Source organism: Nelumbo nucifera, chromosome 8, assembly GCF_055504915.1.
Source record: "Nelumbo nucifera cultivar China Antique chromosome 8, China Antique-T2T, whole genome shotgun sequence".
Taxonomy (NCBI): domain Eukaryota; kingdom Viridiplantae; phylum Streptophyta; class Magnoliopsida; order Proteales; family Nelumbonaceae; genus Nelumbo; species Nelumbo nucifera.
Window position 1 is genome coordinate 39,186,348 of NC_142656.1, and position 12,996 is coordinate 39,199,343.

Sequence of the window (12,996 nt, forward strand, 5' to 3'; positions counted from 1 at the left end):
TCGGTTAATTGGTTTGTCAATTTTGGCTTTTGATCGATTCGGTTCTTCAAATTTTTATATTTATAATATATATTATATAAATGTATATAATATTATATTATAAATATTATAAAAATATATAATATTTATAAATATAATATATGTATATATTTATAGAATATACATATAAATATATATACACTAATCAGTTAAATTAATCGCCAATTTTTTTTTTAAGTTAACCAAAAACTAAACCAGTTCTTCCGTTTTTCAAAAGTACCAAACCAAACCGAATCGATCAATTCGATTAACCACATTTTTCAATTCAATTTTTTCGATTAAATCCGGTTTTTCGATTTTTTATAGACACCCCTATCCATTTACATGTTGGCGTTCACTTTGTTAATATGAGTTATAAGTCATGCATATTATTCCAAATGTAGCTGAAGTGTTATTCTTTTACATGGGACCCATATGTTAAAAGTAAACCCATCCATCTCATTCAAAATAACTGTTATTCCTTTACGTGGGACCTACATGTTAGGAGTTGACTTTGACCATGGCCGGTAAAAGCTGTCCATTTGAATTTGTTACTCCTGACTCGTAATTGCTTATTTTAATAAGACAAATCTATGAAAAATCAAAATCCTCACAAGAGTGATAATATGAGGATCTCTCTCTCGAGAAAATAAAGGGAAACTAGAAGATAATTAATAGGAAAATCGGATTTTTATGAACAACATTGGGTCTCTATTTGGTAAGTTATTATTAACCTCATCAATGCCATGTGTAGGGTTGAAAAAGAAGATAACTTTTATGTTACACATTGTTGTTTTGACTAGGTCTTTAAAACCTATGACATATATTGGCAACATGTGTGCCCCCATGTTAGGAACAAAGAAATAGAATTTGACTCCCTATTTCTTAATTTTCTTTTCATTGCTTCTCATTTTCTGATTTTTTTTATTTTATTTTCTTGTCCGTTAGCTGTGAGCTTGTATTTCCATTGACAAACCAAAACACTCTAATGTAAATCATTCTGGTTTTCTTTTTCTTTCTTCTTCTTTCATTTCTTATTCTTTAAGCTTTCCTAACCTTTATTTTTTCTCAGTGATCCCTTGGTATTTCTTCTTTGTCCCTATCTCTTTCAGGTACGATTCCCTCCCTCCTTCTCTCCCCAGCTATTTTTTTTTTCCTTTTTCTTTCTTTGTTGTGTGTGCATTGTTTTTTTTTCCTTGAGCTTACAGATTCTGTTTTTCTTGGGTAGTTTCGTATTTTGTTTGTTCTAGTTAACTTTTCCATTGTTTCTCTTAGATTTCATATATTTTAATGTTTTGTATTACATATTTTTTAGAATTTAATTTCGTTATTATTCATTGAAGTTTGTGGTTTTATTCATTTGTATCCCTCTTTATGTGAACTCTGTTTCTAAATTTAAATTTCTCTGCTTTTAATTTTAGTGCAATTTATTAAAGTGTTTGTAAGCCTTAAAGTCTAAATTCGTTCTGTAATGCTCAGATTAAATTCATATGAATTCTTTTGCCAAATCTAAATTTTAGTTATTTTGATGTGGTTGGATTTCTGTACAACTTAAAGTCATGTCTCAGATTTGGAAATTCTTTATTCTCTTGTAAGGTATATTGTGAACAGAGATATTGTAACAAATAATGAGGTCTCTAGGTTTGAATTCATTTCATCAATATGCATTATCTTTGATAGTTTTCTTTTTAAATTTTCAATTATTTTTATTGATTGTTTCTCCTTTTAATCCAAGAGAGCAATAAGTCAAATAGTTTGGAGAATTATTATTCCATACTGTAGGCTACCAAAATTTTGTATTGTCTACAAGTGGAACCAAAGTTGATGATGGTGGCCTGGTGGGGGTTTTAGGTAAGTTCATTTTTTGTTCACCTTTGTTGGATTTAGAATTGTCTATTTGTGGTGACTTAGGTTTTCATGGAATTACTTATTCCATTCAACAAAAGCTTACATGAAATTATAAGGTAATAAAAATGGGATTTGTTAAAATATGGATATCTTGTATAACGAGTGTCCTAGTGCGGTCAAGAAATATTTTTCATGTCATGTTATTAGATATTACATGGTCTTTAGAACCTATATTAAATACATGAAACATGTGTGCCCCTATTTTAGGTAAAATCAAACAAACCCGGCTCTATTTTTGAACTTTTGTCTCGTGTTCTTTATTTTCTTCAATTTTTTTTTTCTTTTCATTTCTTATTTGTTAGTTTTGTGCTTGTGTTTTCTTTAACAAATGGAAATACCAATTATGAAAATTCTTCTTCTTTCTTTTTAATTTTATTATCCTTTATTCTCTCTTAATCTCTCTTTTTTCAGTGTTCTCATAGTATTTCTAATTTATACCTATCTCTTTTAATTAGTTTTCTTCTTTTTTTTTTCTTTCCTCACTCTTTACAGCTACATTTGGCCATGTGCAAGTATTGATTTTTAACTTTATAAATTCTAGGTATTCCTTAATTTTGTATTTCTTTGCTCTATTTGCACTTCCTAGTTTTTCATGAATTTCTTATATTTTTGTTGTTTTTATAATATAGTTTTAGTTATTAATTTGTATTTCTTTGTTATCAAATATGAATTTCTATTCCTTTTGAATGTGATTGGATATAGTTGTAATGCTTTTGTCTTGAATCTATGTCTTAAATTTGAAAATCATATCTCTATTATCATGCAGGTTAGGGTATGGAGATGAAGTGGCAATTAATGAAATATTTCGGTTTCAATTCAATTTGTCAATAGACAATTTTCTGTTAATAATTTTCTTTTAGATATATTTTTATTTATTGTTTTCTCCTTTAGATATAAGAGAGCAATAAGTTGATTAGTTTGAAGATTTATTGTTGGATATAATGGGCTATCTGAATTCTACGTTGCCTACAAGTGGATGCCAAGTTGATGATGCCCTTGTTAGTGGTGGGGGTTTTAGGTAAGTTCCCTTTTCTCTTTTGTCTGTTAGATATAAAGCCATTCATTTGTAGTTATTTAGGGTCATTTTCTTTTAAGAAATTATATATGGATGTTCTTTTGCTTGCACGTTAGACATTTTGTGTTTCACATGAGTATAATTATTGATATTCTTGGTTTTTATGTAATAATTAGTCAACTTTGTTTACTATTTTGCATATAAATAAATTTTTATCATGTAAAAAAATCATTGGTCTTTGTAATATTGTTTGTACTTGTGAGCTATATATAAACTACAAATTGTGAAATATATTAAAATTGTAATAATGATTTAAATTTGAATTTTAGTGGTCATGTGATAATAGATTAATTAGCAATAGATTTTTTGTTGTTATTTTATTTTATACACAAAGTAAACTATTCAACTAAGATAGTTCCAAAATACGAAACTTTTATCCAACATCCCAGTCAGGAGGATTAATGTCTTACCACAAATAAGCTTTATACAAATTCATAGCTGACCCCATATAGTTTGGATAAGGTTTGGGTTATGATGATGTTGATGTAGACTCAACTAATATTGTCTAATGTTTGATAATGATAGAGAAAAATAGTAGATGGATGAAGTACATTATTGAAAATCTTTTTTTTTTTTTGAATTTAACTTGCATGTCGAACCACTTATGTTGGATATGCTTTATGCATTAAGATTGCTGTGGGGAGGCAAACTTTCTTGTGTAACTAATTATTGATGCAATATAGTCCATGTTATTGCAACTATGGCTCAGTCTGTAAGGTGTAATACGAATATGTAGAGCACAAAATCTTGTATTTTGTATATATTTGTACTGTACATATTTGTTTTTGTACTCTTCCCAAACTGAGCCTCGGTTTTCAAGGAGTAGAAATACAAATATGTAGAGTGCAAAACCCTTTATTTTGTATGTATTTATACTCTACATATTTGAATTTGTACTCTTTGGAAGGACTACAAATATAAATATATAGAGTGCGAAACCTTATATTTTGCATTATTTTGTATGTATTGTACTGTACATATTTGTATTGTAGTCCTTCCAAACTGAGCCTAAACAATAATAGATGATTGTTTTCCTTGTCATGAATGAATTGCTTTGAAATCTTATGGTTTAAATGTTGTGGATTGGTTATAGCTTATATATCATGAATTGAAATATCACAACGCATAGTGTAATAAGTGTATGATGGAAAGGCTTTTGAAAATTTCAACACACCAATGCATTTTCTTAAATTATTAATTAAATGTTTCTTTAACAGTTAATTCACTAAAGCTGTCTTTGGTTTGAAGGAAAAAGTAGGGAAAAGAAGGTAAATGTATGAAAACCTTTACAAAACTTGTATAAGTTTTCCTACGTTTCCCTTCCTTCCCTACTTTTTCTTTCAAACCAAACATAACCTAAAAGAAAAGCAATAAGCATTTTGAGGCATGAAGTTACTTACATTTCTTTATGAAATATTTAGGGACCACTAAGAGAATTGTTTTGAAATTTTATAAAACTACCTAATGTACATTTGTAATGCTAACTTAACATTTTTTTCCCTTAACAGTCACAATGGGAAATTTAGCTATGGATATGCAAGCTCTCGGGGGAAAAGGTCTTCAATGGAAGATTTCTATGAGACGAGAATTGACGGTGTTGATGGGGAGATAGTTGGTCTCTTTGGAGTCTTTGATGGTAAGTAGATACATATAATGAGTAAATTACAAATGCCTCCCTGGGATTTTTGTCAAATACAAAGACTTGCCCTTGGGTTTTAACCGTTTACTTCTTGCAATTTCGGGTTGGATTACTTATTCCACCCCTCCAACTCCAATAACATGCAATCAGTTTTTGCAATATATAAGAGTGTGTATTTGATATTTAATTTTTTTTTAAATTTCATTTTATACCCTCTTTGATCATTCTTCTTGAATATTATATAAATAAAACTATCCTTATATATACTTCTTTGAGGGACAATTTTTTTGCCATGATAATAAAGTATGAATGAAAAGTTGAAAATAGAGTTATGAAAGAATCAAAATAAAATATAAGTTAAGATAAAATCCATTGTCCAATGTTGGTCCTGGATATATGGGGTTTTGGCATGTTTTTGCACAATGTTGAAACTCTTTTTTGATCAAAGTTACTCTCAGACTTGAACCTTCATTGTCATACTTGTGAGCTCAGGATTTTACCATTGCATCAATAAATAGCGCTTAAAAAATAAATTTGAGGTTATACAAATACGTTTAGTGTTTATAAAATAAGGATGCTTTTCATTAGGCTCGGTTTGGAAAGAGTACAAATGCAAATATGTACAGCGTAAATACATACAAAATAATACAAAATATAAGATTTTGCACTCTACATATTTACATTTGTACTCCTTCCAAACTCAGCTTTATGGATTTGTAGTAAAATATATTTTTATGTCTAAATTGTTTCTCCCACGTTAACAAATCCCCTCTAATTTCTAATTGTATTTTCCGCTGGTTATATTTTCTGGCCTTGTAAATGAGCATTTATGAATGAATTTCGCCTTCTAGGCTTAAAAAAAACCTCTAGTTTGGTGGTTAAAAGGGGTGTAAGCCATTAGGTAACCTCCCAATGTTGTATAAGTATTTGACCCAAACCCCAGGAGCGGTATAAACAATTTATCCTATTTTTAGTGTGTTATATTGTTATTCTTTGCAAAAGTTAGAAATTTGGATGCAGTATCATAAAATATGACAGTATTAACTCCATCTTTTGCAGACAGCTATTGATAAAATTGGAATCCTTCTAGTTGTAAAATATGAAATATGTACCTTGGAGATGTTTTAAAAATTTCAATTGATAAAATTTTTCACATTTACAACTCTTGTGGCTGTTTCAGGTCATGGGGGTGCTCGAGCTGCAGAATATGTGAAAGAAAACCTTTTTAGTAATTTGATCAGGCATCCAAAGTTCATATCTGATACCAAATCAGCCATAGGTGCTTGTTCTTATTCTAATATCAATATAAAAGCTTCTTATTTTATGTAAATCTTTTCCAACAGTTCTTTGTCTGGTTTTGCCCCATTTTTTCCTATTTGTACAGCGGATGCATACAACCATACGGACTCAGAATTTCTCAAATCAGAAAACACTCAGACTAAAGATGCTGGCTCAACAGCTTCTACAGCAATACTTGTTGGTGATCGTTTGCTAGTTGCAAATGTTGGGGATTCCAGGGCTGTTATTTGTAGGGGTGGGAATGGTAAGAAATTATATACTAAACTATTGTGCTTTTTTTTTCTATTGGTAACTTTATAAAGGATTTTCATAAAATGATTTCTTTTTTTTTTATCCAAATTCCAAAGGAGATAACAAGAAAATAGACAAAACAACCAGGAATACATCCTTTTAGACTAACAATTGTAAGTAATAATAAATGGGCAGTGCCAATTAATATGCATAGTAGAAACTTTAATTTAGTACCATAAATAATAAAATTCATGCTAGGTAAAAGAAACTAGGAAAGGTATATAAACAAGCCAAAAGATTTTTCAAGTGAATTATGACTCTTAGATAAGCTACAAACTTCAATCAACTACATAATTTAAACTAAGAAAGCAGAATTCCTAAAATACCCTTCTGAATCTCCTAAAGTAGGGATTTTTTAGATCTCAATGGATCTAATGAACCTTCATCCTATGGGGCCTAAATATTACCATTCAAGCATAAAGTAGGAACTCCTTTATATTTTATACTTTAGTACTCTTGCATCACCTTGTCAGAGAAGATTAATGACCTAAGGATAAAACCTAGTACTATCATTCAATTCTCTAATCATCATTATTGATAAGGAGAGAGCTTGAAGATAATGTTGGTCATAAAATTATAGCTGGATTGACAAAATATAAGGTTTTCTTTTAGAATGCAAATTTATGCATGCAAAGTAGAGTGAAGGAAAGGATATAAGACAAATTTAGGGCTATATAATCATTAAATGCTTTTTTTGTATCGCCTGTTTGCTTTATTTTGCCATCATCTAAGAAAGACATCCTCCATTCGATCTATAGCTATAGCTGTTTCACGAGATCACAAGCCCGACCAAACTGATGAACGACAACGAATTGAAGATGCTGGAGGTTTTGTGATATGGGCTGGTGAGGAAATCATCTTATTTAGCTTTTATAGCCTATTAATTTTTACTGTTAGTGTAAATGAATAAAAAAATTTGCTACAGGTACTTGGAGAGTTGGTGGTGTTCTTGCTGTTTCTCGTGCATTTGGTGACAGACTTTTAAAGCAGTTTGTTGTTGCAGATCCTGATATTCAGGTTTGAATCTAGAAACATTATATGGTTTACATCTTCCTATTTCTTAAAGTAAGCGAATCTGCTAGGATATAGTCCAAATTAATCAAACTCACGCAATGCAATAGTGGTCTAATCTGAGATATCTTATCAGAATTGGATTACTAGTCATTCATTTTAATCTTCTACATTGAAATTTATTTTTGAGTTGATAAGGTGCTCCTAAATTCCTCTGCACTCCTTTTATTCATTATTTCAGCTTATATGATCTTGTCAAGTGTTCAAAATTTCAGCCTATTGAAAAATACAAGTTTTTTTTTTTTTTTCTATTACAAGGAAAATCTCCAATAAGATTTTGTCAAGTGTTCAAAATTCAGTGGTTCCTACTTTATGGATGGCCAGGTTCCCTCCAGATGGCTAAAATATGTGTACAGGAAAATAGTATTAAGAACTCAACCAATATTATCAAGCTTGAATGGATTTTTCAGATTAGATATGCATTAATTATATTTTGAAATTTTATAGCCATTGTTGTTATGGTTGTTGTTATTGTTAAGGTTCTTCCTTCCCTTCTCCCCTCCAATGTGTGCTTGTGTGTGTTAATTATATTGCTTTTTAAACTGCAGGAGGAAGTGGTTGACAGCTCCCTGGAATTTCTTATTTTGGCAAGTGATGGGCTGTGGGATGTTGTCTCAAATGAGGTTTCCTAATGTTTTTCATTTTTAAATTTCATTATGGTGCATTTGGTATGCATTGAATTGGTTGTCCTTTTGGATGGAAAAGTTAAAAGCTGCTTCCAATGTAAAAGTTTCCTAGAAGTTGAAAAGATGGGAAGGGAAACTATAACTCATTTTTCTCCAATTTTTATTTTCTTGTAACTCTACAACGCTTTTCTCATTTTCCATTGTTTGGTCACCATGTTAATTGATATGATTTTGGCTATGGTCCATACAAGAGGTGGTACACCATTGACCTAAATTGATGGATAATGTTTTCCAATAATACGATAGAATCAGGGACAAAATCTTCTATGGAATTGCTTCATTGAAGAAGAACAATTAATTTGCTTGGTTTCTAAATTCTTCCAGGAGGCTGTTTCCATGATCAAATCAATTGAGGATTCAGAGCAAGCAGCCAAGAGGTTGATGCAGGAAGCATTGCAAAGAGGGAGTGCTGATAATATTACTTGTGTTGTTGTTCGTTTCTTGGACAAGCAAGGGGAAACTGCTCAAAGCAGCTCTCAATAAGCATTAGTCCTTCAATCTGATCTGTGTACCTGACGCATATGGATTGGAATAAAATTCCTATTACAAGAACAACATTGTGGAATTGAAGTCCAATTTCTAGAACAAAAAAGAACCTTGTTTCAGGCTGGGCATTTGTATTCATATTTTCTGCCTCTAGTATTGAGATATATGAATTTAGGTTTGCCCCTATTTACCTGGCTTTGGGATGTAGCAAGTATTGTTCTGTATGAATTTGTAAAGACTAAAGATAGTTTTACTTTGGGTGTTGTAGTTGGAACTTGATTTACATCCTTATTGTAAATTACTTTTGCAAGCAGTCCTCACATTGATGATATCATTCTCTTATTCCAATTTACTTGGAACAATGTAGTCACATGTCACCAAACAGAAGCCTTGCATCCATTTTGAGGAACAATGACATACATAGCCTAAGACACCTTTTTGCTTTATTTTTCCAAGGTAATAGTTAGAACTGCAGGGGCCATTCTTTAATACATGGTAAAATCTCAGGTTGGCAAGCATGAGAAAATTGGTTGAAGAATTTGAGAATATCCTCCAAATTTGAGTAATGGCCTTTTATATCTAGTTCTACTCGGGGCCACAAACCCATAAAGTAATACTTTTATGTCATGATAGGCATGGAATATCAAATAGATTTTACCTAGGGCCCAAGCCAAAACACTTGATACTATATTCATTTTTAAGCACTTACACTAAATTGAAACAACTTATTGTCAGATAGTGTATGCCCTTAGCTCCAATCAAATTGATGTACATAAACATTTATCAATAAATGAGTAAAGTATGATAGTTATAAATATAACCCTAGCAAGTGTACTAGTTATCAAGTAGTATAAAAATATCGTTTCCACGGGGATTTAACAAACTAAGTATTAGAACCACAGTCTTCCCTAATTATGTGGACAATCGAAATTCAAATTTGAGCAAGAACTACTGAAAATAAAAACTAGAAAAAGAAAATAGAAGCAAGGGTGATCACTAACCGAATATGCAATGGATGAAATCGCTAGGGCTTTTGGTCTACCTAACCAATGTAATGAATATTAATGGATTCGATTCACCAAGATTACTTATCATTCCCATAAGCTGAGGTCTTTCCAATTTTATTTAATATTCTCTCTCAAGATATACTAAAATTACGCCCATCAAGTAACCCTTCGATCTCTCGAGTAGAGCTCTCAAGATGGAAGTGCATTAAATCCAAGGAAAACCATTAAATTCACATGAATCATGTATATATATATCTCTATATACCATTCAATTCACACTATGAACTATTCAGTCGATTATGTGAATTCCTCTCTCGATTCATTCACATAACCCAAATCAATTAAGAGGTGGTCAAGCTCTTAATTGCATTAAGCACAATAATTCATAGACAATATGAAAATCACAATCTTGGATAAATCATAAAGATAAAAATATATTCATTAACCTGGTTAGGCTTTCCACAGCCCTAGCAAGAAACAAATCAATTCATGATAAAAGAATTAAAGCAAACAAAGGGAAAGAAAGAACTCTTGAATTCGCCCATGGTGCTGAGATCTCCTCTTCTTGCCGCCACATTCTTCTTGAGGTTTCTTGAATTCTTGATCACCTTCCCCAAGTTTCTTGATTTGTTTTCCCCTTTCTTGATTGATTGCTCATTTGCTTCTAGATTCAATCCAAAGACTGAGTGATGCCTAAAGCTGGATCGCCCCCCCCCCCCCTCTTTATATAGCTTAAAGGGGAGGGGGTGGTCTCCTACTTCCTCTTGAAGTTTATCTTGCAAGAATAGAAAGTCCTAGTCTAATCCTACTCTTATCTCTTTATCTAGTGAACTCAATCCCTTTATCTTTCTAAGATTACATCAAGAATTTAGATCTGGAAGGACTCTTCCCAGTTTCTTGTTCTTGGATTCGTATTAGACCTCCTCTGCGAATTGGGCTACTGCAAGGCTTTTCTACAAGTTGGGCTTCAGCTGCGGATTGGGCCTTCCGGTGAATTTTCCCTGACTTTGGGTCCGGATTTGACTTCATTGTTGGCCGAATCTGCGAAATCCCAAAACACGACAGTTGTGGCTTTTTCTATTATCTTTCCAGTGGGTCTTGAATCAGCCCAATCGGAGTTTGGGTACACGAGTTAGGCCCAAATTACCAAACGATGCCGAAACTATGAAAAATCATCCGATTTGCCTTTCTTTGCTTCTGATGCCTTCTCAACCATTGGATAGACTTGGGGAGTTTATCCTGACAAAGCTGAGACTAGTGTATTGCCAAATTAGTGAAGTAGCTTGTCTCAGCTACTAGGGTTTGACCGCAAGCACAACTAGTGGGTGTTTGCAAGAAACACTTAACTCAAGAGACTTGACTATGATACTATTAGACAGATATGCCCTTAGCTCCAATTAGATTGATGTACCTTTTTGACATTTATTGTAAATGAATAAAGTACATAATTGATTCATGTCATTGTGGTGTGTTTCTGTGTAATACCCTTAAACTGGACACTTATTAGACTCGTGTTAGTTTAGAATCTTCACAGCCGTTGGATAGATCTGGAGAGCGATGTCTTTTATAATCAAAAAGAGGCGGAAACTTACGCTTAGGTACTTCATCACCATCGGGAGCGATGTCTTTTTCCTTTTCTTGGTTCGACAATGCGAGGGCTGCCCTTGCTAGAGTCTCAACCTCTTTACCACTTCTCAAAACGATTGCACTTGCATTTTCTCTTGGATTCACAATTGTTTGAGAGGGTAATTTCCCCAAACTTTGTGCCTCTAACCGATTAATTGCGGTCACCATCTGGCCCATCTGATTGTCCAAACGTTGGATACTGGCCCTTCTCTCCTACTGAAATTGCAAAGTGTTAGTGGCAAGAGATTTGACAATATCCTCTAAAGATATACCTGAATTAGAAGTTTGGGCTTGCTGTTGTCTAGGGCAGTGCGGCTGATATTGCTAGAAAGTTGGGCAGTTTTTTTGATTCCCATAGCTGAGATCGGGATGATCCCTCCATCTTGGATTATACGTGTTTGAATAGGGATCAGATTTCTTATGCGGTTGCCTTGGAAAACCACCTGCTGCATTTACTTGCTCAACGGGCTACTCTTGAAGAGTTGGGCACATATCAGTTGGATGCCCTACTACCGAACATATCCCACAAGCCTTTTACCATTTGCATGTTACCTACAACCATTTGACGAACAAGAGAAGTCAGACTTGCAATTTGTTGTTCTAGGGAAGAGATATTTACCTCATTAGCATGCTTAGATGAAGGGTTGAGCCTATAGCCGAACTGTTGAGTGTTGGCCGCCATATTTGCAATCAGATTTCTCACGGCATCGGGAGTTTTATCTACTAAAGCTCCTCCACTAGCAGCATCAATCATGCTCCTATCAATGGGTTGAAGACCCTCATAGAAATACTGGATCAGTAGCTGCTCGCTGATTTGATGATGGGGGCAGCTTGCACAAAATTTCTCAAAACGTTCCCAATATTCATGTAGGGACTCCCCGTTGTACTGCCTTATATTACAGATTTCCTTTCTGATGTTGGCCGCCCATGAAGCTGGGAAGTACTTCTCTAAGAATAGCCTCTTCATTTTGTTCCATGTGGTAACACTCCTGCAGGGTAGATAATAAAGCTAACACTTAGCCAAATCCTTCAGAGAAAATGGAAAGGCTCTCAATTTGATTTGTTCTTCAGTCACACCCGTGGGTTTCATACTCGTGCATACTACATGCAGCTCCTTCAGATGCTTGTGAGGAGGAGTTAGTTGTGATACAATCCTATTTTCCTTTAAGTAGTCCATGAATTTGTCAGAGAAATACTCTCCACCTCGATCTGATCGAAGGGTCTTAATTTATCTCCCTAGGTACATGTAACCATACTGTGAGTAATCATCGGTAAATGTTATGAAATAAATGTGTTGGTTACGTGTCCTAACATTCAGGGGACCACATACATCAGTATGTATCAGGTCAAGTGTACTTGTAGATCTTTCAGGCTTTCCCATAAATGGCCGCTTCATCATCTTACCCTAAAGGCAGGGCTCACAAGTTAGAAGATCTTCTATAGTTAAAAAATCTAAAGGACCATCCTTTACCAACCTTGTGATACGATCTATATTAATGTGACCAAGTCGGTATTGCCATAGGCACATGGGATTAACTGTATCACGAGTCCTCTTCTTGGGGTTTATTTCCGGCGTAGTTTCGGTAATGTTGGTATTCATAGAATGATAGAGAACATAGAGACCATTCTCAAGCTCTCCGTGTGCGAGGAATTAGTTATTTTGTTTAATAGTAATCACATTACTAAATAAGATAGAATAACCATCCAAACACAATTTTGAGATAGATATCAAATTTCTTCTTAAATTAGGTACGAAAAGACAATCTTTAAGTATAATTGTTCCTTCTCTGAAAACTAGTTTTTACAATTCCTATGACTGTAGCTGCAACTGTTGCAGAAGTCCCCAAGTAGAGTGTTACTTATACGTCACTCAATCTTCTGCTTATCTTG

General features: G+C 33.2%; 1 protein-coding gene and 1 non-coding gene across 2 annotated transcripts; both read left to right on the forward strand.

Moving 5' to 3' along the window:
* Positions 1–869: 869 nt before the first annotated feature.
* LOC104590470 (putative protein phosphatase 2C 59) lies at positions 870–8,807 on the forward strand. The gene is made up of 10 exons (XM_010249148.2): positions 870–1,008; positions 1,091–1,130; positions 2,818–2,944; positions 4,510–4,637; positions 5,821–5,919; positions 6,025–6,183; positions 6,989–7,075; positions 7,156–7,247; positions 7,850–7,924; positions 8,312–8,807. Exons 3-10 carry the CDS (start codon positions 2,868–2,870, stop codon positions 8,468–8,470), a joined length of 876 nt encoding a protein of 291 aa, XP_010247450.1. The 5' UTR covers positions 870–1,008; positions 1,091–1,130; positions 2,818–2,867; the 3' UTR covers positions 8,471–8,807.
* A 3,111-nt stretch (positions 8,808–11,918) lies between these two features.
* On the forward strand, positions 11,919–12,025 carry LOC148789902 (small nucleolar RNA R71). Its single transcript, XR_016079955.1, has one exon. It is a non-coding gene; the product is annotated as a small nucleolar RNA R71 (small nucleolar RNA).
* The last annotated feature ends 971 nt before the right edge of the window (positions 12,026–12,996 follow it).